Source organism: Venturia canescens, chromosome 1 (assembly GCF_019457755.1).
Source record: "Venturia canescens isolate UGA chromosome 1, ASM1945775v1, whole genome shotgun sequence".
In the NCBI taxonomy this organism is placed as follows: Eukaryota; Metazoa; Arthropoda; class Insecta; order Hymenoptera; family Ichneumonidae; genus Venturia; species Venturia canescens.
Window position 1 is genome coordinate 34,001,794 of NC_057421.1, and position 26,772 is coordinate 34,028,565.

The 26,772-nt window shown below is 36.9% G+C and overlaps 3 protein-coding genes across 3 annotated transcripts in view; all 3 read right to left on the reverse strand.

Annotated features, from left to right (window-relative positions):
• Positions 1-3,963, reverse strand: part of Vmat (Vesicular monoamine transporter) — a 41,161-nt gene extending 37,198 nt beyond the window's left edge. Inside the window, exon 1 of the mRNA XM_043417138.1 lies at positions 3,771-3,963. The gene's annotated coding sequence lies outside the window, so the exon portion shown is untranslated. The remainder of the gene's footprint in view (positions 1-3,770) is intronic.
• Positions 3,964-13,135: 9,172 nt separating this feature from the next.
• LOC122410153 (odorant receptor 4-like) lies at positions 13,136-15,183 on the reverse strand. The gene is made up of 5 exons (XM_043418267.1): positions 14,909-15,183; positions 14,635-14,734; positions 13,637-13,735; positions 13,312-13,467; positions 13,136-13,221 (listed from the first exon to the last, which is right to left on the reverse strand). The coding sequence occupies exons 1-5, from the start codon at positions 15,181-15,183 to the stop codon at positions 13,168-13,170; spliced, it is 684 nt and encodes a 227-aa protein (XP_043274202.1). The 3' UTR covers positions 13,136-13,167.
• A 5,105-nt stretch (positions 15,184-20,288) lies between these two features.
• LOC122410228 (uncharacterized) lies at positions 20,289-25,227 on the reverse strand. Its single transcript, XM_043418392.1, is given in 14 exon segments — positions 20,289-20,415; positions 20,508-20,663; positions 20,738-20,836; positions 21,036-21,135; positions 21,216-21,759; positions 21,879-22,137; positions 22,139-22,258; positions 22,685-22,769; positions 23,061-23,110; positions 23,192-23,347; positions 23,463-23,561; positions 24,017-24,116; positions 24,197-24,740; positions 24,925-25,227. Coding segments are annotated over 14 exon segments (2,613 nt in total). The 5' UTR covers positions 25,175-25,227; the 3' UTR covers positions 20,289-20,364.
• Positions 25,228-26,772: the final 1,545 nt, after the last annotated feature.

Genomic DNA, 26,772 nt, shown 5'->3' on the forward strand with positions numbered 1-26,772 from the left:
TTTGGAAAAAATTGATTGTCAAAATGACTTGACTAACATCTACACCTTTAGGAATCCAATGTGAATCTAAAAAATAAAAGAATCTAAAAATCGATCAATTTAGGTATTAAAAAAGGTATACGAATGATTGATTAGAGCATGTCAATCGTTCCGACGATCACACAAAATGTACGAAAGAGATAGCAGCCCTGAAGATTTGGATTCCATGCTTCAACGAGGGCTCATATTTCCCCAAAGACTTTCTTCAAAATCGGAAAATCCCAATTTATCATTTTTTTCAAGATGCTGATCGCTCAGCTCTGATAAAGTACGAACGCAATGAGAGCTAATGAATCGTCCTAGTTTCAATTTTTTGAATGGAGGAGCACTTCGTGCTTTATTCGGAGGTTGTGGGGCACGCCCCCCTGTATAAGTGGTCCAACATTCTAGTGAAAGTAGCATCGAGGAGAGTAAAGTCTAGAAAGCGCACAGAGCGAGAGAAAGGGAGAGAGAATAGAACGAGGCAGATAGTCTTCTCAGTTACCACCCTTGACGAACCGGTAATAGCATTATCGCCGGTAATTACAGCGGCAGGTCCGAGGCAGAGCTTTCTCTCTCGCTCTCTATCTCACCGTTGCAAAGTACCAGACCGGGGGTTATGCAGATTGCTTTGTAACCTTGTTAACGATCACTCTATTAACCTCGCGTGCTATAGCGCCCCCCCCCCCCCCCCACGCGTACACTTCTCCTTCTATTTTATGCACATATCTATATATTTTCATACATTTATGTATATATAAATAGCCATCTATGTGTAACGTTCGTTTCGTTGTAGTGATAGAACCTTAGTGATACGTGGAGGCGGCCCGTTTTGGAAGTTCGCGCGTCACGAAAAACCGTTTGGCTCTCTCCGACGATTCTAAGGAACAACCCAAAAATCAAAGTCATGTGAGACTCAATCCTAACTCTACAAACTGGAAAATTTCATTTCTATCGGACGTTGACGGTACCAAATATTTCGAGTTTGTTAATTTATTTTGAAGGCTTCATTTAATATGATTTTTTTATTCTTGAATGATGTTCCATCGGTAACAATAAAAAAAATCCCGTCTTTGTGTGGCTGAAAAACGAAAAAAGCCCGAATTCTGTTCTGCTCACGTACGTAAGTGCGGCAGAGCTCGTGAAAAATTGTATGAAAACATAATAAACACAAAGCCCGAATAAATATTTCTCTAACCAACATTTTTGTTCCATTTTCGAATATGCACTTTGGTTGAAATATTTCATGTTGATTCAATGAGCTTTATCAAGAGACGCGGTAGCGGGTCGACGTCAAGTATTTAAAGGAATAGCTTGCACGAGCCCTGCACTTTTGTATTAAAAAAAGAGTGAATTTTTAAAAATTCACTGTACAATTGCTAGCTACTGAATTTTCTATTGATCAACCGTCTCATCTTTTCGAAATTTCACCTTTCAACAGTTATGATTCCCCTCCTACACTCATTACTATCGAGAAAAGTTCTACGGGTTTTATAAAACCATACATTCAAGATGACACTGCAGTACAGAAAATCAAGGAAAAAATTGTTTCATATAACTTTTTAGAGAAATGGTTTGCAAAGACGAAAACAATCGAATCGCAGAAAATGTGAACATTGATAAGTCTTCACTGATTTAAACATTTTCCCATTTGGCATACAGTGAAGGGATACTGACACGATCAAAGCTATCTCTAAGCTCGAATCTTCTCCACAGGGCAGTTTAAGTCACGGATATCTGTACGCTTGTCCGTGACACCTGGAAATGAGAATAGTGCCCGTTTCCTCTCTCACTCTCTGTGCGCAAATCGAATTGGGAGATTTTCCGACTATCATGGGGGCTGACTATGGTTTGTCCGTCGGACGCACTCATACGTATATACACGTATGGCTACAGTATTATCATCCTGAATACAGGAAACTGGAGGAGGGTCACTGTAAAAGAACGCTGGTACAAAGCTCCAGAATCTCTTACGCTCGAGTATAATTGAAATGGAAGCGTCGAAGTAAATAATTTTCTATGTGCTTCTGCTGTATATTAGGATCTATTATCACTTTGACTGCTATCGAAACATTATTCCGAATTTCTTGAAATGATAAAATTTTCATGGAAGAATAAATGATGAAGATGAAAGGGCGTTTTGGAATTTTTGCATATAAAGATTGTAAAATGGTTGTTTCAAGATTTTTCGTTTTCTACGAATTTAAAAATGTAAAGATGTAAAATAAAAGATCTCGGAACGAGATCCATTTTTCTACACGAATGTTTAATCTCGATTTATGAGAGGAAAAAATCACAGAATCGTAGTAATGCAATCGAAAGGTGTGCATTGATCGAAGTTACGTAGAAAATCGTTCAGCGAAACAGCTCGCATTTTGTGCTCACTGATTTTTTTCTTATGTACTCTTTTTTCAATGTGAGGAGAAAATCTTTTCTCACCGTCGTTCGGGCGCGTTTTATCGCTCGTGCCAGTCGTTCCCTAACCCCAGCAAGAAGAAAAAAACGCCAATGTCTCGGGCATAATCTACCGAGTCGATTGAACTCGTTCGGATGTGAAGCTCTGATCGGAGAGGAAACGACAAATAGTTTTGGGTTCAATCCTCGCCGTGCCGTAAAATATCTACGTCGTTTAGATTCTTGACAAGGAATTTGTAACGGAGATTTTATTTATTAATAATTCATTCAGCAGGCCTTATCATCGGCTAGTATAAAAATTGAACGAACCTGTTTTTAAATCACTCAATGTATAGACAACTTCTGAAAAGTAAATATTCTGTCTCGATACTTTGCTTTCAAGTTTTCTGCCAAAAGTTTGGGCTATTTTAGTGCGAAATCCGATGTAAAACAAAGTACGAAAACCTCCAATACAATCAATACGATTGATATGAATCTTTACAATTATTTCAGTATTTGTAAAAAAATTGCCTTTCAACTCACCAAAAACTAGGGTTACTAAAACACGATGATTTCATATGGTGAGTCAGGAAAGTTTTGAATCACACTCTTAAGGAAGTTGAAGCGATATATATAGGACATCATACGAAAAATACATTAGATTTTATTATTCCAAATTAATGAATTGAAAATTTACGTGAATCTTTTTGAATAGCGCTTAATTATGTGTGAAAAATTTGGAGAGGTTTCACCGCCTAGTAATCGAGATATTCATTGTTGAAAATGACAAGGTTAAACATGGGCTCTTATGGAAGCTTTCAAAAAATTGCGAACTTCAACAATAAATATCTCAATTTCACGACGGTGAATCATCGGCATATCCCGTAAGAAGTTAAATACTGTCTTAAGCTTTCTGTTTAAAAAATTTTAATGTGCAAAGTTGGAAAATAGTTTTAACATAAGATATACGCTTCAACCTCCTTAAACGAGCAACTTCATTTATCTTGATTTTCGGTGATGACTACCTTAAAAGTACGACCAATTTCTCCGGATTTTCCTCAGCCAAAACAATGAACTTCGAGCTATTGAGTATCGAATGTTTTATCCTATTATCTTGCCATTGTAGTAAAATTATTTGGTTCTGAGTATGAATAATTTCTTTAACCTCGTAACGTGTTTGAAAACTGTCAAAAAATTTGTTTCCGGACGTAAATGTATGAAGGATTTAAAAATCGGTCGATTATTGATTGTCAACTGAATCGATTGAAAAAAAGTCAGAAGGATGAGTTGAAAATTGAAGAATGTGTGAGAGAAAAAAAAATAAAAAAAAATAATAATTAGAAAAATAGTAAACTTACCGAGGAACTTGAGTCCCGGATACGGATTGGGGAAGAACTCTCCGGTCCTCACAAGATCGCGAGTCCTGCTAGTCCTCCTTCTTCTTATCCTGATGGCGAGTGCTCGCCCGAGGAAAAGCGGCGATCGTGTGAGGATGAGGTCGCATTCTCCACCCTTGTAGACGGCTCGACGGCCGCGCGTCGCTGCCCACCGTCGTCTGCGTCTCACGAATGTCGTCAGGCATATCCAACGCTACGATTTTCGCGATTCCGTTGTTTCGACCCTAGAGCGCATGTCACGATTCAAGTGACTCTCTTCATCCTTTTCCCCGCCAACTCTGGTGTGGGGGTGTTTCACGGGGTAGGTTTTCCTCGCACAGCATCACTGCAACAGCTCGCTTTCCGTAAAACTGGCTCTCTCTCGCTCTCCTTTCTTGTCTTCTTTCTTACCTTCATGCTCCACTGTATTTGTCTCTTTTTCCCTTTATATTTTCATCACTCTGCAATTGCTCCTCGTGCGAAACTACACGACAAGTCCACAGAGCTTTCACTCCTCTCTCTGTCTTTCTTTCTTTGTGGAACCCTTTCCATCTATTTTCTCGTATCGCCGCGCGATTATTACGCTCTCTTTTTCGCTTTTCCGCTTTTTTCCCTCACTTCTGCACCCTCACATTTACATTTATCGTTTTTTGGTCATGTTTTTTCTCACTGTACATATACGACAAATTTTTCGCAGACTCTATTGTTCCCACAACTTTTTGTTATCTCGTTATCTGGTTCGTTTTGATCTCGCGTATACTTATGATGCAGCGGCCAATTTGTTTAACTCAAATCAATCATTCGGATCATTTCTCATATTGATTTTAATTATTGCGTATATTTAAAAAAAAAATAAAAAGTGGGAATCTTTTGAGTCTGAAATGATGACGGGAAATCTCTTCGAAATTCGTTTAATATTTGAAATGGTCGCTGGGCGTTAAAATTTTCGAACTGAGTAGTTTCACAAAAAGAACCTTCTGGTTCAGGAAAAACTCGGAATTTTGAGTACGTACCTGGAAAATGGTACCGCAGATATCGGGAACTATGATAATATCTTTTCACATAATTATCTTATCATTGGAGCATGTAATTTTTAAAGTATTAATTTCCTCGTCGTCATTTGTGCGGAGCCCGCGAAATACGTGAGCTTTCGAAAGATATAGAGTCGACCGATTTTTCTCCCCAGGATCTCGAGGTGGAAGCGTCATCCCGCAAAGACCACGTAGGAATTCCGAGACCCTGAAGAATTCTCGATATGAGAGTTGACGTGCCGTTCTCTTCCACAGCAAACGATCTTGGCTTGCTTTATTAAAGCTGTTCTCTTCGCACCAAACCCGGAAAAGCCTGGTGATGGCTTCATTCCCTCGACTCAATACAGCCTACGTACAGTCTACGCCAAAAAACGATTTTTTATCGTTTCATGAATTTAATAGTCTGTCAAATCCAGGAAAAAAATGGCCTTATTAATACGTGCAATTATCATATTGTTAATGACAGAAAGTTAATTCAAACAGTTCGAACGAATTACAACTACTTCAACGGCACTATTAACAACATCAAATAAAATACGATTTTTTTCGTTTTGCCAATATTTTTGAACTCACGAAAAAGGGTAAATAAAATTTCCCCATGATATTCTTTAGTCAAGAAAAGTAACCTAGACTCGAAAATGGATTGTGCTCTTCCAGAGCAATATTCACTGCGGCCAACGAAATTGTCGGATTTGAAGGGATACGAAATCGTCATATCTGACATTCACTCATCTGCCTTTACTCTCTATTACTCACAGATCATCCCGTCGGTCATATTCGAGTCACATTTGCGGTCGAGGGTGCTATAAAACAATCTGATTATTATTACGTGACCCGACTCAGCGAGGATATGGGGGACTGGCCTAATACGAAAAGAGGAGTAAGAGTACGTTGGGGTGGATTTGTGGCGTTGATATATGTGGTCTAATCTGTATCTCCTTACTCAAATATATATTGCGATCCGTCATCGCCAATCGTGAAGCTTCTTTCATAACGTTATGTCAATTTAGTAGCAGAATATGGAAGAGAAATCAATGTCTATAGTGCTAAAGTTACCTTGAAATCGATTCGTCGACGTAGCTCAATTTTCTGGTCAATAAGTGTTCGTTAGGCACGGTTATCAATCAACGTTCAATAAACAATTTAACTAGATTGATCAGGTAACGATTAATGCAGGATTAATCGTACCAACTGAAGGTATAACTATAACAGGGCAATCGATAGCGAAATATAAATAGTAGATAAGTCAATATATAACTGAGCAACATGTTTCGTTAAACTCGAGGATTATCTATGTTGCCACCTGTGGAGCCGCGCGATGGCAAAGTATATAAATTCTCGAGCACCAGGAAACGGAGTCACTTGTTGATTACGTGGATATACTCGAGCCGCAGACGGGTTGTGTAGTAACACATAGAGGCAACTTGTTGCTAAAGATTTTTTTTCGGATCTATGTGCCATCGGTTGATGTATACTAATGAAGATTCCATTGTGAAAAATTTTATTTTTACAAAATCATCTTCATGGGCGTTTGAGAACTAGACATTACAATGTTGGGCACGGCCGTTCTGCGCTAGAGTTGTTCATAGTCATTGCGAGATCAGTTCTGCCACGTTTCACATTTGAAACGGATCGTTAATCTCGACCGAAACTCGAAAAAGCACTCAAATATCAAAACTCTTTTCGTATCGTACCGTACACATGAATAATAAAGGCCCATTGTTTTTCGTTACAATAGATCCCCAGTAAACTTTCAACGGTTGGGGAGCAAGGAGCTTGGAAATATTTTATGGGTCGTTGCATTTGATGAATACTCATCCGCTTCTTATTTGCAGTATGTAAATCTCATTGTATTATGTTTTGACTCATTCATTCGGGTCTCTTAAGTCGTATATTATCAATTGAAATTAAGCAGCGTCCTGTTGAAATTAAGAAATTTTTAGCCTGAACTTGCTTCAATTACAATTTATTCGATTCTTCAACTCTCGTATAAGAGATGCGCCATTAAAGCTAGCAGACTGCATTATTAACAGAACAAAAAACTTTTGTCGACGGAAAGTTAAAACCATAAACGCCGTAAAGCACGATGCTCTAGTCGCTTCTTTTCCTTTTGGAGCTCACTGATTTGAAAACGTTGACCCCATACTTTGTGTGACGTATACACTAGTGGGTTTTTTTTGAGAATTTTTAAATTTCTTCATATTTCAGGTGCTTCCAACGTACCTCGATAATTTTTGAATTCTTTGCGATTTTAATTGAATTTTTCGCGATGATTTCCCGGGGACGAGGAAACTTTGTATCTCATAGATTCATCCAATGAATTTGATTATTTTGCCTCCTTCATGACTCGCTTCACAAGCCGTTACAATATCTGCAATCGAATCCAGCAATCAGTCGGATGTCAAATTTTCACTACACCCCTTGTATATGGGGGTAGGGAAACTTGATCATCTCTGTAAACACAGCTCAGGATCGGGTTGTCTCGTGCAACGATGTACAAAGAGCAAAGTGTATCACATAATTGAGTCTCAGGGAAACAAGTTTCCAAGATCGATGAATGGAATCAAATGAGACGATGGAGGAGGCGATGTCGCGGATGGGATGAATTTGCAAGTTTCGCGTCTTTCACCCTTCTTCTGTATACGAAATCGCCATTTTCGCATCGCTTTCCTGTCCTCCGTTTTCATTTTCGGCACGTGCAACATCAATTTTTTCATTGTAACTAACCCTTTTATTATTTTTATTTTTCAAAAAAAAAAACAACAACAATCGTAAATTAAACTGTAAAAAATCGGAAGAAATTGTCAGCTTACTATAACAAAATTTCTCTTTCACGTTGATCTTCACTTCACTATTATTTACGATGCATAGTTTAACGTTTTGTCGAAAACGCATTTTAGTGCTTAAAAGGTATAAAAAATTCGTGGCACCCATCGTACTTCGCTGCGCTCAAGCCTGCATTTCTCCGACAAATAATGGACTGATGGCAAAATTTCGTCGAGCAGAGTTAAGCGAATTGCTTGTTAAAATTTAGGAGGCACTCGCTCTGAGACATATTTTTACGTACCATCTGGAGTTACGCTATACACACTATTAGAAAATAATACAAATAATACCCAATCATATAAACGTAAATATAAGCATTCAGCTATGCTGACCTACCGATCGCTGAATAGACAAGATGATGAAATCGCTCTGAATCTATATGGAAGTGTGGAATTTCTTTATTGTATGCTCTCAAATAAAAGCCCCTATACCGGGTGACTCACGTGCGAAGGTAATTTCGGTGAACTCGAATGCGATAGCACTACTAGTTGAAAATTTTGTTAACATTTTTTAATCGAATGCTCTCTGAGCGCACTTTCATCTTGAATGTTGTCAAAATTGGAGGTTTAGTTAAATAGAGTAAAACAGAACATTGGAATTGCTATTAAAATCACCTCAATCTGTGCTTTCTTATTTTTAGCGATTGATTAGTCCGGAAAGCGTTTTAAATATTATGATATGAAATTCTGTCACATCACTCTGCATAGTGCGGTTGCGCACATAAGTTGACGAGGCCGATGGACGTTTGTGACACGTCCTGTAGACTCGTCGATCTCACTTTTCACGCCATTCCAGTCACTTTCTCTCTCTCTGGCTTCTTATTGCGTCGTTTCTCTCTCGCTCTCACTCTTCTTATCTCTCGGATCCTTTTGCAAGCTTCCTGTCTTTCTTCTCGTCTCTCATTCTCGGCGCTCTTCGCTAACCCAGAGCATCGAGAAAGCCTGTCCGTGCCAGGCATGCCTCTCCACAGACACTCACATTACCTATAATTAATTCTAAAGCGGTATCCTTCGTATCTCTTGCCCTTGCGGTTCAGCAATCGGTCTGATTCTTTATCTCAAGACTTTCCACGTTCTCGACCTTTCTATCTTCTCTCCTTCTTTCGCTCTTTGCCTTAATTACTTATTTATTGTGACGCAAATTTTTTTTGACCAGTCACATTGAGCGGAAAAGTTAGTCAATACGACAACCCTTTCGCGCAATGTATTAGTTGCAATTATACAACTTCCCAAGGCTTGCTCATGCTCCAGGCTGAACAGGAAAACAAAAAATTTTGTGCGATGTTATTTACTATATGGGCCTCCAGAAAATACATGCAGTTGGTTTAAACCTAAGCTGATTTAATTCGATCAACTGTAGTCAAATTATTTTATTACCTCGTCTCCAGGCCTAAAACGGATTCATTTAGCAAACCATTTTCTTCTTTGATCAGAAATATTTTTTAAATTTCTTACCGAGAAACGGTTTATTCTGTTACGAATCTCCGAGCATCCAAAACTACCAATGAAGTTCATAATTATAGATTTGATAAGATCAGAAAGTGGGGTCACCGTTTAACATGCACCGGTTTACCAGTGGTTCGGAGATGATTAGGAGAGGCTGAACTTTTCCATAGTCTTAGCCAATTGTTCTTATTTTCTGAGAGGTGTAATAAAAAAATGATAAATCTGATTCTGAATTGGAAGTTCGATTTCTAGTGGGTGGTTGAATCATTTTCTTACTGATAATTTTCTGGCAAATATTTCGATCTCAAATATAATGCAAACAAATATTGTGATACTGAAGCTTAGGGACAGTGTACAACACAATCACAACATTATTTATGATATGGATACGAAAGGAAATGGCTGCATGGCACCACGTACATGTGATAAGCGGGAGAATAAATATGGATGCGAATTTCAGTGGTTTAATATTTTTTTTTCGATATATTTTCCACAGAAAACTAATTGCTGCTAAATGTTCGAAAAACATAAACCAACTCAAAACCATAAAATCATTATATAAAATTGTAAAACTCAAAATTTATGAGTATTGTGGAAGTGGCATAGGCAGTCGGATCGAAAATCGCCAATCAGAACGCAAGGGTAGAGAAGGGGAGCAAAACGCGTATGAGAGGATAGAAATAAATGGACGTGCATAAAGTCAGGTCACGACTACGCACCAACTGAATCGTAGCCGAAAATAGAGAACTAACCGGCTTTAAGGTTCCGTGCACAGTGGAAGACAGCAAAGGTAATTCGATCACCAGGCTCAGTTCATAAAATTTTTTAAAAAGTTTTGTATGCTGTACTTTAACCTTTAATAAAGGACGTGTAAAATTTCAGGGTCGGTTATCAACCTGATTAGGCATACAAAAACCTAACTTCTGGTTGCTATAAAAGGGTATATTTGCATAGACATCCATGAAATCTTGAAAAAAAAACTGCAATTCGTATACTTAACACTTGTAGTAACCGAATGCTCCGAGAAAAAGTTACACTTATTGGCCTATTTTTTATGGAATCTAAAGTTTAATCCGAACTTCCGGCATTGGATTGACTACAACTCGCTAAGATAAAGAGACGTGACAGTAAAGCAGCAGCTGAGTGTATTCCTAACCTTAATGTGACAGATCAACGGGCTTGATCTGCGAATTTGATGTGAACATTCATTTAAAGAATTACATATGGAAAATTTTAATTAGAAATAATTTTTTTCCATATGTCAATAACACTGATTACTACAAATATTAGCGGTGCTTGACTAGACTGAAGCGCTAAAATTACCTTAACGTTTCTTGTATGTCTGCTATACATTTCAAGAAAGCTAAAACCCACCTGTAGCGACATTCAGAGATCGACCGATGTATACGGTTACTATACACATGGAATTCGTAGTTGAATTCGACACGAGATCGCTTTCCACCCTGTTGTTTTTGTTTTCTTTTCTTCCTTTGAACCTTATTCTGTTGGTCTTTTCTGGATGACTTGGATGATGCATCTCGTTTTTGATAATTCAATCAATGGTGTATATACATTCTGTAGAGGATAGCTAGTTAATCGTGTATAAATTTTGGTGCCTAAACGAAAGAATTTTTTCGAAGATAGAGCCAATAAAATATTTTCAAATTTCAATGAAATTGGGTTTTCAATGCTGATCTGTTCTCAATATTTGGCCGGGTTTTCCAGACTCTTTTACTCTTTCGTATACGCGAAAACTGATGTTTATTTATAATCTTTTTTCTTCAGGTGTGCCCATCGTAGCGAAACAGAATTGGATTGGATCGACCATCGGTCTTGGGAAACCCTTCGGCGCTTACGATTGCCAGCCTCATGAAAAGCAATGAGTTTTCTTCATGCTCTTCCCCACCCCACATACTACTTGAAGACCCTCTATATATCACCACTCGTTTCCGAGATTCATTATTACGAGAATGTTGTTTATTCTATACTTGGCTTCCTTCACTTTTTATTCGTCTGTATGTTTTTCCTTTTCATTCTTGTCACCCATCATTCCTTTTATACGTTCTGCTAGTACCCTTTTATTAAACACAATACTTGAATGAATTTTTTTTCAAGCTAAACGGAACTTTCATAATTGATTTATTTTAAGTCTTTTATTTTGTATTGACTACGTAAAAATGCACTTTTCTTTAATCTCTGTAATTTGAAACCTGGTTTATACTCGGTACTAAAATTTATTCAAAACGTGGCCCACTTAATTATTCCATGTGTCATAGTACGACGTGTACACGATAATCTTGAACCAAGAACTCATTTATCGATATCTTAGCTTTTAGGGAGAGAACGTTCTTTTCAAAATGAATAGCAAGTACACGCGACTGATATTGTTATCACTAAATCTTATGGAATTTCGTCGTCCTTTCCGGGGAAAATTCAGCCAATGAAATGAGTAAACCGCGGTTAATGACTTGATGAATTTCAACTCTGCAGTTGCCCAAGTATCACGGATCGATGATTTTGGTAAGAAGAATGTAAAAGATTGAGACAGCAGGATTTTACATGATGCACGAATGGAAGATAGAAGAAACGTGATCGAAGGGTAGCGAGGCCAATGACGATCGCTCGAGCTTAAGCGTTAGTGTGTTAGTGCTGCTTCTTAACGAGTAAGGAGTAGTCGACTTCGTTCATAGTTTTACGGAGATACGTGGATTCTTTTATTCCAGCCACTCGCAAAAGCTCGAACGCGGCTACAACTGTTCCCGTAGCTTCGAGGGATAAAATAGCTCCAAGGGAAAAAGGAGACGGGAGGAGCTCACGTTTACGATTTTTTCGTGTTTTTGTGTGCATTCGACCAAGCTTCTTTGGAGACAGTGAAAATGATCGATGCTGACGTGAGCCACTGACTACAACGAAACCCTCTCGTCGCTTTTACTTTTTCACTTTTGCGTTAATAAAAATATAGATAAATGTGGCACTTGTCACAGCGCATGTCATTTTCGAGAAAATATGAGCGTTCTTATAGTTGGCAGTTCTGAGTTTAGGGTGGATACCTCCTGAATTACTGGATTTTGCATCTCCATATTTAAACCGTTCAATTCTTCATATTTACACGCCAATATATCATTTTATTCACCAGCAAAAATACTTCTTCAGCCCAAAAAGATAAACAAGGGACATACACGTCACGAAGCCGTGGTCTGAACTTGGAAAATGTCTGGAGTCATTAAGGTCCATTCCATTCCGTCATATTCTCAGTTCCCAATGTTTTTCACAAAATAGCAAATAATTGTTTTTAAGGTAAAAACAGACATACATCTGTTCCCTTGCTTAAAACCGCAAGGAGTGCGTTTCTTGTTAGTTCACCGGAATCTAGAGTCGCGGCCGCGTATGAACCGTTGAAAATATAACATGGGGATTTACCGACTGTGTAGCCAGTAAATGATTCCACCAGTCACTTCGCTTCATATCAAACTTCTTACCTATTACACTATCTTTGGAAGCTCGATCAGATAGATATTTTTCCACTAGTTACTGCAGATTGCCTGTAAGAAAATTACTCTACCGGCCGGAGATACATTTTCACAAGGTCATAGAATTAGATCATGGTAATGTCATAGTATCGATTTCAAGCTTATCGAAACTTATGTCACAATTGGTACACATAATTGTAAAAGAAAAAAAATACAATTCCTTATTCATATAAACACTGCAGCATCTTGATAATCTGCAGTGACATTTTGTCTTCGGTAAGTTTTCAAATATTCGCATTAACAAAGATTTTCAGGAAATCGCCAAGTCAAAACAGAACCAGGAGGCTTTCATTCCGAGCACCACCTAACAGCGGCGTTGTTTGTGCCGCGGATGACCAGGAGCATGCACAACTGATACGCTACCATACCGACATCGACTACGTTCGTTGGTACCTTTCGTATTCACCCTAAAGTTACATCCACGTAAGACCTTTTACCATCGCATGGGTGATGAGAAAGTTTTAACACGACATTCTCGATGGAAAGGTTTATTGGTACCAATATTTACTCATGGAGTTTGATGATACATCGACACTATCATTTGGAATCATTCCATCACCTGTCGTAGAAGAGTAAACATCGAGAACGCTGATTTCAAAAGCTGAAGAGGTGAACAAAGGACAGAATAATATAACTAAACGTAGAACGAATGGAACAATATGATTATTCAATGAGGGGTTCGTCAACGTACCCATCCGAATGTTTCCAATGAAATGACGACCAGTTTGTTCGCCGTTATAACTAAAGGTTTCTGTGATTTTTCTATTATAATATAAATGAGTTTGCCTTCTTGTCTCGTCCATTCGTACCAGTCGAGATTGTACGCTGCATGTGAGATTTTGAAACTCTATCATAAAACAAATAAAGGCATACGCTACAATTCAAAGCACATTGAACGAGATTCATTCAAATTTAATTTGAAAGCTCATTTAAACGCTTGAGTAAGTGCCCGCCTCGGCGTTTACTCGAGTGTGCATTTTAAAAAGTATTCTTTTCATCTGCTTATTTATCCTTACCTCGTCTCGAAGCGAGTCTGGTGGCCAACACATCATGAACATGTTCACTACTGATCCCGACATGCAAAATGCCATTTTTGGAAGATCTTTTTTGGCCACCTACAGAACCGAGTCAGGATTTGTAACTTTTTGTTTTTTGTGTGCTGCTAGTGCATTGTGTGAGAAAAAAAAATCAATGCAGTTCAGAAACCAGAAGAGTTCTTAATAAGCAGACGTTAAATATTATAATTATCCCTAACGGCCATTGTTTTCGAATCACGCAAACCGTCGATTATAATTTCATTCTTATATTTACGAAAACCTGTCAGTATATGGGTTATTCCATGTCAATTCAACGACGTTGTGACGATGACTCTCTTCGATCTCTTATGTCATTTTGATTTATTTTCCATCTAAGATCACGTAATTTCTTCAAGATTTTGAGACTGATTGAACGAATTACGTGATCTTAAAAAGAAAATAAATCAAAATGACCGAAAAAAAGTTGAAAAATTTTTTTTACAAGAAATTATTGGAAGCCCATCTTGCAATAAGACTGAAAAATTTTGTTTTTTAACATAGAACTTTGTTAATTTTTTTGAAAAAAAAATCGAAAATGTCGCATAGAACGAAAACCCGATTTTTTGACTAAAAATAACCGAAAAGCCATTTGAAAAAAATATTTTTTCGTTTTTCAATTTTTATTTAGAAAGAGGGTTGAAAATAAAAAAAAATGACCCGTATTAAGTGACATTATGATAATTATAGTCAGAGATATACATTGTTTAAACAAAAATCGATGACTCCGGAATGGGTGGAGATAACAAGCTAAAAATTTAACTGAAGATTTCTTTTAACATATATAAAAGCATATTAAAAAATGAAAAAAATCGAGGAGGGTCACCGTCACAAAGTCGTTGAATTGACATGGAATGACCCATATATAAGTAACACTTGACATGTCGGAGTCAAACAATTTACAAATATTCTTCCATCAAATAAACTGTTCGATAACGTACGACTTGACTGAGGAAACAGTAACCACCAGTGCTTACGAGAGCTGTAAATATCTCTGCAAAGATGACAGATTGAAAAGTTTCTTCAACGTCTTTAGAATATCTATAGAAAAAGGCTTCATATGAAAAAAAAGGATTATCCATTCGAAAGCAGAAATTCGTAGGTGTGTACTGCAAAATTTCAGAGTGATACACGATACCGCTAACGACATGTTGGAAAAATTTATTTCTCATTACATTCCAAGTACTATTGTTCCTCGTCAAAGGTTTTTCAAACATTATTTTTTCGGTTACGCTCTCAAAATTTTTTTGGCATAGTCTCATATGAATGCCAGCATGCATAACGTAAAAGAGCGGTGCAGTGTTGACGGCAACAATTCCTACAATGGCGCTCAAAGCTGTCGGCACTTGAAGAGTATACCAGATATACAATTTCATCACGTTATCGTGAAATATTCCAGTTGACCATGGCAGACTTTTACTTATCAAAACTGTACCGTTAGCGGCTACTACGAAACTCGTAAATAACGGTGCGGTTAAAAAGCATATCATTATGCCGAAAGTGCAACTTAAATAAATGTACATAATTTGTCATATTTGCTCGGTGTATTCTTCAACAATTGCCAAATCTCATTCACACTCAACGTGCCTCCACAATCTCTCACAACTTTTCAATAACTCGTAATGCTTCTTGCGCTTTGGAAACAATATAAAAATTGAAATTCAGTCGATAATTCATGACAATCGCACTATCAAAAAAAAATACTCTTATTCAAAATATTTTTGTTCGTAATACATATTTCAGGGCTTTGTTCACCGGGAACTTTATTAGAAAAACTGTGTAAAAATGTAAAAATCCGAGGAAAAGACGTGGTACCCAGTTCACAATTCGGTGGAAATTTTTTTTTTTAATCGTTTTTTTTAATTTAAGCACATGAGTTTATCTGCATCAAACACGCATCGTTTCAGTATAGCTCGTTATATTAAATTGAATTCTGAGTTGTCATGGGCTCGAGTACGGGCGCGTATTCTATGAAAAACTATCCTCGATGGATATCTACGTGACAACGGATTCAAGCAGTAATCGAAAGTATCTGAAAAAAGGGTGTATTTGAACATATAATGTAAAAAACGATAATTTTTTTGCCACCATAACTAACGAAGGTAATGACTTTTGCAAAATCAATAAAAACATTATATTCACTTCTCTATACCGCGTATATGAAGAATTATTATCCTATAACTGCACTGATAGAATTTTATTAAAAAATATTAGAAAGAATAAAAATATGGGAAAATGTGTTGCCTTTTATCATGCAAATGACGAAAATATACGAGGTCACCGCTATGTCAAATCTTTCGGACGGATCAATGTTGTCCCAATTAAAAATCAAGCCATAAAAACTTGGTCCGGCTAAAAAGGATAAAGATTCAAATGTTACGAAAACGAAGAACAAATTCGCAAAATCATTCTGCAATTTAATCGGTAAGACGCCGCAGACGTTCAACATAAACTTATTGAGGTACGAATAATCCTTGAAACTTCGTCGCTTCATTATGAGTCTTTTGTTCAGTTTTATTCGCGCGAAGAACTCGGTACCTTTGAAATTTCAGTATGGAACATCATGCAAGCATGATATTTTTTATACTTCTCACTAAAAAGGGATAATTTCTTGTCTCACGCTGTGCATAAGATTTTATTATTCAGTGAAGCACCCATAAGGTCATAAAAAATTCTCTGAACCAAGGCCTTGAACCACGGAAGTGAACATAAGTTAATGGATGTTTTTCTGACGATGGTTGGGAGATGAAAAATTATTCATCGCTAAATCATGTGTCGTCTAGTCACACGTAATTCCCTCATGAAACATCAAGTGCACGTAAAGTACGTCTATCATTGTTAAGGAGGCGTTTGATCCGCGAGGGCATTCGGTGAAAGTTAATAAAATTGTATATTCTTTGAAATATTTTCAATAAAAGAACACGATCCAGCAAAAATTCATTGAATAAGAATTTTCAAGGCTACCCCTTTCATCCGCAATTTTCAATACAAATTTTCGCCATCAAAAATATGGTACAGAAATATCACTTTGGCTCGATTCGATATTGAATTCTAACATTTTTAAGTTATGAGTTATCAGACTCATAATGATCACCTTTAAGAACATGGGTCAATATATCGCAATCGTGAGTGCGAGAAACATAGCTGCAAATTTCGAAAGTGAAATTGTCCACACCGTTCGGACGATCAAAATAGTAAAAATGCCAGCCCATTTTCGCCATCGCCCTGCGTGGGCTGACAGAGCTTTTTTTCATCGATCAAACTGTGTCAAAGAATTTCGATTTCGAAAATTCCAAGTGAGATTAGATCCATACTTTTAATTGACGTGTACTCAAAAGGAATTAAAGTTGTAGAATTACGGTATGTAACAGTAGATAAGTACAGTAAACAGTCTTCAAAAATAGTAATTATTGCCGAGTAGATATTTAACTCTCTGTGGAAAAGCAAGAAAATGAAAATTTTGAAGGCTTCATCAAATATTAATATTATTTTGATTAAAAATTTATTTTGTTGGAGTTTCAGGAACAAAAAATATTCCCTGTTCCCATTACTGTAATGTGATTTTCATTTTTGATTGTCTTTGTGCGGTAATTTCTCATCAATCGTTTCACAATTAGCGAATAAGAACTAACCACTATACCAAAAAGGTAATAAATAAATAAAATTGAATAAACCAGATAAAATAAATAAAGAGCATTTCTTGTGCGTGGAAGAAAGCACATCAAATATTGTAACGACGTTGTGCTTTGCTCGAATTTCAGGAACATTTAACACAAGTGAATATTTTTTTCACCGCTCCTTATAAAATAACAATTTTTTAGTCTACTTCGTCGATGGCGCAAATAGAAATATTCACTGAGAAATAACGTCTGTTGAGGGCAGTACTTGACTGGGTTACCATATAACAACGCTAAAGTTCGCACTAATTTAGTGTATTATAAAAAAGGGATAAAAATTCACTGAAGATGATTAAAAATAAGAAAATGGTGCAGTGGGCAATGGTACAAGGGAAGATTTCCGAAGATCCGAGGAACTATGAAAAATTTTTACAACTATTTATTGGTTCATTTAAATGAAAAATCACTGTTCGTTTAATGGTATTTAAATTTTTTTATCACTTTTATTTCTAAAATACAAAAAAAAAACCGTAACAAATAAAAAAGGAGAAAACTGAACAACACTGTATATTAATCACCCTAAACATATCAACATGCGAATGATTGAAAAAATGGAAAAGACACCAGAATTATATAAATTCGTAAGTATCAGAGAAATTTTAAAAAATGCCAATGTCGAATGCTAACGACAAAAAGGAAACAGATTCAAAACTGAGTAGAGCAAAACAGATCACCCATAAGTAGTAACAAAATGTTGTCTCTGACACGAGCCCAACGTTTTATTCTTTACTGGGATGATCGCACGGAGAACACGCTGCAGAGATGTTGAAATTTGGACTGCCCGTCACAAAACACTGAGACTCATTGTTTCCCCTTCCAATCTACCATATTTCAGATTATGCGCAGTCTGAGGGTTAGAAAAAACTCATTACATATGACACGCGAGAAACTTATTCGGTGGTAAAAAACAGTAATGTATATGAACTTTCGGAACTTCCGTGCTTTGTCGTTCAACAGATGAGTCACGAAATCCTTTATAGATTATGCATGACATTATGTTCATCGAAGTTGTTGTATAGGAAAAATCTGGCATATAGTCAATGAAGTGCTTAGATACATCGGTTATATCCAATAAGAAATACTTGTTATAATTCGTATTCAAACTGCACGGCAAAATATTGATCCTCGAGCCTGAACCAATCGTCGGACACCTTGTATGTAACAGCGACGACACATATTGGTGTAGACAACCCTAGGGATTCGTCGCATTGCTATATTTTTAAAATGCTTATTCTAAAATAAAAAATGAACGATCGTTACTATTCATTTTTTTGTAACAATGTGCAAAAATGATTCCAATGTGGGTGAAAAATATTGAGGGGCGTAGCTCAGAAAATATTGGACTTTTGTTTTTCGATTGCTGATTGCAATGAGAGATATTAAGTTGAGTTTGCGATAGCCAAATGTCTTTATTTGGACACAACGTTCCTTGATTTGAGTGAAAGAAAAGCCATAAAAAATTGATTTATAGTGGGGCTCTTCGTTCGCCGAATCTCCTCCCTCTTCCCTGCTCGCTCAATACAATGACAAAGGCAAGTTTTTGCAATGTGAAACCGTGACACTGATGTACCGATTGTAATAAAAGTTTCAAAACAACTTTTTCCGTGCGCAAGGAAATGTTTCTCTCTTGTGAATTACTTATGAATCGAAGGTATAAAGGTAGCGCCTGAAGAAGATCGCTAATATTGCAAGAAGTGGGGAGATCCTTACATATGTTGGAGGGGCGGACCAATGATCGAAGTCGATCTGGAATAGGTTTATCTTCACTACATTTGATTGGCTGGTCTGAGCCCTCCCTCCGACAGCCCACTGCAGTAAAGAACGCAGTAGGAGTCTCCCTGGTAGTAGGGTTTATCTACTTCTGTGATTTTTGTCTTTCGGGATTGGAGAAAAATTATATTTTGCGAATAAATGAATATGGACGAAGAACAAACGAATCGAGGAACGGACTAGGAATGAAGAGAATTGAAGAGCGTCGTGCTACTTCATTAATTTCGATGTTCTTCAGTTTTCTTTAGAACAAGGCCTTATCAGAGGCGACCATCCCAATAACTTTTTGAGCCAAAAATCTGCGCAAGAAATGGTCACCTAAGTTAGTCTGAAAATCTTTCCTCGGTTTGGAAGCGATGAGAAAACGAAAAATTTATTTGTGGTATTCTTCATTACGAACATTATTATGATTCATTAGGAACAGGTTACTAAAAATGAAATGCAACAATTTAATCTCAAATTGCTTATTGATCGACGGAAGATCAGTCAAAATGTAAGACTCTCATATGTATTTTGATATTCACTGCACCCTGGAAATCAGTTTCGTTTGTAGTTTCCAATTACCACTCAAACTCCTGTTCCTATATTAATAAATTTTCTGCTTATATATGCATTTCAAAGCTTCTTTTTTATTTCACGAAATGATTCTTGACTAAATCACATTCACTCGGTCGTTGCACTGGACAAATCAGGAGCTATAACAAAATATTATTGTATATTTTCGCCTTTACGTGAATGAAAAACGTGCTCGTTGGCTAACTCTATAAATTAATACAAAAAACTGTCAATGCAAGTGTGGAAGTGGTGCTGAGACAATTTTCATAAAAAAAAAAATCAAGAAAGAACTCAAAACATTCGTACCAGTAGCAAGAATGTTCCAAGTCGACTTCTCAAACTTATTTTTTTAAGATTCTAAGATTAGTCAAATTCTTAATTTTAATATTATAAAAAGACAATATAAGAGGTGAGATTCGTAACTAATTCGCTGTGATCACCCTAAATGAAAAAATTGACCGTTGGCCACAAAAGATATTAAAGAATCATACTTACTGAGAACAAGATATTTAATTGAATAATTATTATTGCAAGTGCATGCTTTACCCCTCGCCAGAAATGAGATAAGTTTTTATAAAAACGATTTCTTTATAGTTTGCTTCAAATTTATTTCAACGAAACGTTGAGCTCCGATAATTTTCTACATCCATCTTGTCATATTTGAAAATATTACAAAACGTTTCGCAACAGAGTGGTCACCGAGAAAGCCGTTTTCATGACCTGTTAAATTTTAATAAGTACAATTTAGTAAAGCATACGGAAAACAAGATCTGAATACAATCGAAATGTCCAATGGAATTCGAGTAACGTACAAATGTGAAGGTCAGAAGAGATATGATTGCAAATTGTTTGGCTGTTAATAAAACGGGTCTTTGGGATTTAGCTATTATCATACAGACGAGCTTTCCTTCCTTTTTCGTCCAGTCGTACCACGGAAGATCGTACGCTGCGTCAGCCACCTTCATGCTCTATCATAAAATTTTTATTCAATGCTTCGTTCTAGCCAATAAATATCACCCAAACAAACCCAAATTGTTTTCACCTCATCCTGAAGAGAATCCGGTGGCCAACACAATAAAAGCAATTGAAGTATTACAGCCAACCCGCAAGTTGCACTTCTTGGACGTTCCGATTCTTCTCCCTGCAAATCAGAAATAGTCTCCTCATACGTTTTTACATTTTTTCTTATCTTAAGAGAACCAACTAAGTGGCTTTCAAATAAAACGTTTCGAATCATTTATTGCGAATTATTCGTAGCCTTCAAAATAACTTTCCGGTCAACTGAGCATGCATCATGAAAAAAATATCTTTTCAACGATGTAATTGTTAAGACAACGTACGAGCAAAGCGCCAAAACTGTAGCCACAAATCGCTACGATTCCTTGCAGCGTTTGAACGAAGATAACAGGTGAGTAAATTTTCTCCACATCGTCCGAAAATCTGATTAACGTAGTTCATTAATAACTGCGTTCATTCGATGACAGTTTGCTCACGAAAAGTGTGTACTGGATATTACTCACCGAAGTATTTCCTTATGAAAGGACACATTTTTGACGACATGTCGAAAAAAATTATGTTTTCTTTTATTCCATTCGATTTCATCGAGCTCTAAATCTTTACCAAGAGTACAGTCTTCGTTTATTCGTTGAAAGAATTCTTGGCATAATTTCATATGAGCGCAAGCATGCAAAACATAAAAAGAAAGTCCAGTGTCGATGGCCACCATGGCTAGTATGCTGTGGCAGGCTGTTGGCACTTGGAAAGCATACCAGATATAAAACTGTTTCACGTTTTCGTGAAACATTCCAGCTGAATAGGGTAACACGATACTTTTGATTACAGTGCCATTTTCATTTAAGACAAAACTTTCAAACAACGGCGTAATCAAACAAGAGGATACTCCGATACAACAATTTGCAGCATAACCATAAGAAAGATACAATCCTCGTTTGGCGTAGCCCTCCACAATCACCAAATCTCTCTCAGTTTCTACGTGTCGCCATAACTTTTCGCAGCTTTCTGTCAATCTGTAGAGCTCGTGACGTTTCAGTATCAAAATGCAAGCTGTAAAACACCGTTTGTTTTCAAAGTGGTTATAACTCGTTCGCTATTCTAATAATTTTTGCTTATTTATATTTTTCTTTTGTTCCAACTTCCAAGTGTGTATGATTGATAATGTATGCCTTTTATCGTGGAAACTACGTAGACGTTTTCCTCGCGCACAATAGCTATTATTTCTGGTGGGGTAATATTGTTCCAGCGAAAAATTAATGCCCAGAATCCCGGACCAAACACGAAAATACATGCGAAAATAGTTATGATACTAATCGATAAGGCCAAACAATCGTATCCCAATTTGAAAGGCAATAAACCGATAAGCTTCAACAAAACCTCATTAAAATGAAAATAATCACGAAAATTCCGTCGTCTCATGGTTAGCTGCATGAGGGTGTGGTTCTATAGAGAAAACTTATGAGTGCTGTTGAGATGTTTGCGTTGAAAATCTCAGGAATCCGGGAGCACACAATATTCCTAATACTACGTTTCTCGGATTACGAATAACCTGCGCATGCGCAAATTTGATCTTATGTTATTCAACGAAACACTGTCGAATGCTTAAAAAATTCATCAACAAGGAAAGACTTAGTTTTGAAACTTTATAACAGTTTGTCAGCAGCTCCCATTTCGAATGGTTAAATATTGGATAATTCTTCTTCAATATATTATCTGTTATATGGTCATTGACCTGCTGTTATAAGCATCGAATACTATTAGTCACATTACCATACGAGAACAAAGCAGCTTCTGCTCGAACTGATACGTCCTCCCATGTGAAGTTTCGAATCGATCCTAACATGTCAACGACTGAAAATTGTGATATGAAAAACATCTCATAAGTTACCGATCCGTAATCCAGGTCGTATAATTTTCGTTGATTTCTGCATCGAACTTTCGACACTTCTGCACGAACATTCGCTCAAAATTTTACGCAAAATTGAGCCCCGAGGCACTCGAGAACATTGCATTGAAGTTCTCGAAAATGTATTACCGAAGTTGAAGCAAGTTCTCGACGACTATGCGAGACCAGATGTCAGAATTATTCTTAATTAATCTCTACAGCTGCAGGTGGAGGCTGAAACTTTTTTGTTCAGTTACTATTTGACAGTAAAAATGTTCAGACTTTGATATCGTCACTGAATATGTTATTGCTTATTCATGTATAAATACCAGATCTTCGAAATTCTATGTTTATTTTCTATAGAATTCTACAAATCGAAATCTCATAGGGATTATAAATAATTGTCGACGATTGTGAAAAACCTTTCAACTTAAAATTTCTTATGTTAAACTATACTCGAAATTACTCCAAAATTTGTCGCAGCAGAGTTAGCAACGAAAAGGCACTTTTCATAACCTGTTAACATTAGTCAAAGGTAAAGTTGAAAATGAAGAAAGTGAATAAAAAACATCACGTCGAAACAGATTGTCAACGTACCCACGTAAACGTTTCAAGTGACATAATTGCCATTTTTCTTGCTGTGATTATGACAGGTCTCTGCGATTTTGCGATAATCATGCAAATCAATTTTCCCTCTTCTCTTGTCCAATCGTACCACGGGAGATTATACGCCGCATCGCCCACCTTGAGACCCTGTCAGCATTAATACTTTTGATGAGTGCAACCAATATTCTGTGCTGTCTATTCGTGAGTTTTGAGTATTAACGGTGGCTAATGTTTTTTGGTATCGATCGATAGCATTGTTCACCTCAGTCTGAAGAATGTCAGGTGGCCAACATATTAAAAGCAGCTCTGCGGTCACTGACAACAAACACGTCATAATCTTCGGACGTTCCGTTTCATCACCCTATGAACATATATCAATTCTTCGGCTTTTCGAACAAAAATTGTCCAATTTAACGAATAAGTCGAGCTTCGCAATTCTCCACTCCAATTTTTTGTTTTTTTCATGTAAATATTGTTGAATTCCGAAAAGTATTGTCAAATTCATGCGAAGAAAGTTATCCATCTGAATACTCGAAAAATCAACGTTTTAGTTCTGTTCAATTTTTGACAAACCGAACCCAAAGTTGTTTATACTTCTTTTTAAGAATGTTTTTAACTTTGGAGGCCCTTATACGATGGACCGTGCATACTTTTTCAGTGCTCGTAGATATTTGTATGCGAAGCCATACATATTTAAGAAACCATTTCATCAGATCTAATTTACATTGTTTTTTCTTTGTTTCATAAATGTCACGTTGATTAGAATTTTTGGTGCTACATAAATGTTTGAATGTCGTAGATTATGTGATGACCTACGACTAAGATACCGAAACAGTATCCGCAAATCGCTGCTAGACTTGCTAGTATTTGAGCAAGGATGACTGTTTGAAAAATGTCTTCCACATCTTTAGTGTATCTGTTCGACAACAAATGGAAAGTTGTTCATTCCAACTATAAATCTTCCGTCCAGAATAATGCACTCCGAATATGACTTACTGTAAAATTTCCGAATGATAGACCACACCTTTGACTACAAGTTGACAAAATTTAGTTCTTTTCGTGTTCCAATCGTCTTCACTATCGGTCAAAGTTTCGTCAAGTCTAATACTATCGGCTATCCTCTCAAATACATTTTGGCACAATTGCATGTGAGCACAGGCTTGCAAAACATAGAAAGGTATCGCTGTATCAAGGGCAATAATTGCGATGACACTGTCACAAGTCGTTGGAACTTGGAGTGCATGCCATAAGTGGAATTTTTTCACGTCGTCGTGAAATACTCCGGCTGAGATAGGTAACGCTTTGCTTTCCAAAACCGTACCGTTCGCGTCCAAAACAAAATCCGTGAAAAATGGTGTAATGAGATAAAAAAAAGTTCCAATGCTGATGTTTACTGTTAGCATGTACGTCACGTACAGTTCCCGTTTTCCGAACTTGTCGATGATCGCGATATCTTTATCCGACTCGACGTATTTCCAAAGATTCGCACAATTTTCTGTGACATAGAGAAGCTTTTCACGCTTTGGAAAAAGCACTAGAACTGCAACAAATTTCAAATTAGCGATTATTTCATGGATCGATCGACTGTCATTGAAATAGTATAATAGAAAATCATGAAATTTCTCAGAAATATAAATTAACAATGTATTAATTTTCAATTATTTTTCGGCTGCTTAAAACTATGTTGCCCTGCAATATGACGATTAAAAAGATTCAATAAGTGCCTTTTATCGCGCAAACAATGAAGGCGCTTCCGTTAAGCAGAACGTCGAACCTATCTGACGGGTTAATATTATTCCAATGAAATATAAGTGAGTAAAAACCCGGAACGAATAAAAAGCATGATGAGCCGAAAGTCGCAAAAGCCAGGAATAAAGTTAGCACATTGTTTTTCGATTTAATGGGCAATAGGCCAGAGGCATTCAATAAAAATTTGTTGAAATACGAATAATCGTTAAAATTTCGTCGTTTCATCGTGAAGTGTTATTATTTTTATCAAGATTAGTTTGAGTATAAAAACGAACACTCCCGAGATTTCAACAAGTATGAGTAGCCATCGGGGAAGGGATTTCCGCAAGTTTGCAAGGTGGTCCGTCAAGGTGGCATTTTCCGCGTATGCGTACTTCCCAGAACATATATTTTATTATTCAGTGTAATACTATAAGACACATTAAGTATTCGCTGAATAAAAGCTTCTAGCCCCGGAAGTAATGAAAGTTTATCGGTGTTTTTCTCGAAGGCTTCAACGGCTGGCAATTCTTCGCAGTAAGTCTTGTTCAGCCATAGAGAAAACTCTTCTTTTATCTTCTTATACGGAACCTTTTTTTTTGTTAATTCAATCGTTCTGTTTTATTACAGTAAATTTGTGTCATTCCAAAGGTAGTTTGAGAGGACTATTTTGGAGTTTCTCCTGCTATATTATTCATTATTTGATAATACAATTAACAAGCAAACTATATGCAAAGTAGGCTTTATTTTGATAAAATTTTTATAGTGATGTGGTGATTGCACAATGAGTTTTCCAACAAAACTTTCGGCGCTTCGATAGAGTTAGAAGTTGCACGTCAAAAGTCCTGATATATGAATATGTTGATTTATTTAAATTTAATGATTTTTTCTATTTTCATTCAAATTTTTTGTTGTGTTTTTGTGTTGAATTTTTGGACTACCTTAAAAATCATATTCGCGCTCGAGAGTCAAATTGATCAATCGGTTCGATGCACGTCTCACTGAATAGTTGAAAGTCCAACGACAGTGTCCGACATGGAACAAGTTTGATAACTGAGCATTACGTCAGTCGATACAGTAGCAAACGACGGTCGGTGAGGACGCATCGATTACTTTTTTTTCAATGCGAGCCACGGAATAAACAGTATTTAACCACTCGAGAATGCGTAACTGAAAATTTTCAGTAGGTAATAAGGAGATTTCCGCTAAACCTGTCCCATGAGTTGCATGAAATGCTATTCCCGTTTGTTAACAACGACGTTTTTCTCATCGATTACGAAAGTGGGAATAAGTGAATCTAGATATATGTGGTATTTCGTTAGGAGATTTCGCTGTGGAGCCAAACGATGGCGGTAGCAAACGTTCCCTTTCCGAGGGTGGAATCGCGCAGCGGTGACTTTGACGTACCCCAAGCGAATTCGTATGTATGTATATATGCAGTATATAAATTGTGACGTGGCAATTCTGCTCGTCACTTAAAATTGTATAAATTCGTTAAAAATGACTCTGGGGAAGGCGTTTTTCGACGTTGTCTGAATTCCTCTCGAACAAATACTCCTCTCAAAAGTCTCATGCGATAATATAACCAATATTATGATTTTTTTTTAAATATTTTTTTTTGTTTCACATTTAAACATTTTATGAGCGAGCAACGAGCTTCGAAAATGCAAAGAAGAAGTATCGATAGACGAAAAATCGGGCAGTTCAAAAGTAGGAGGTCGTCCGTCATTTCATCGTAGATCTCGTTGGTCATCGAGTACGAGAGTCAAAACATCGAGCGGTGGGGATGCTGACTTAAAGCCCTCACCCCGAACCGTCGAACTCGCGGTGCGTCTTCCAACACC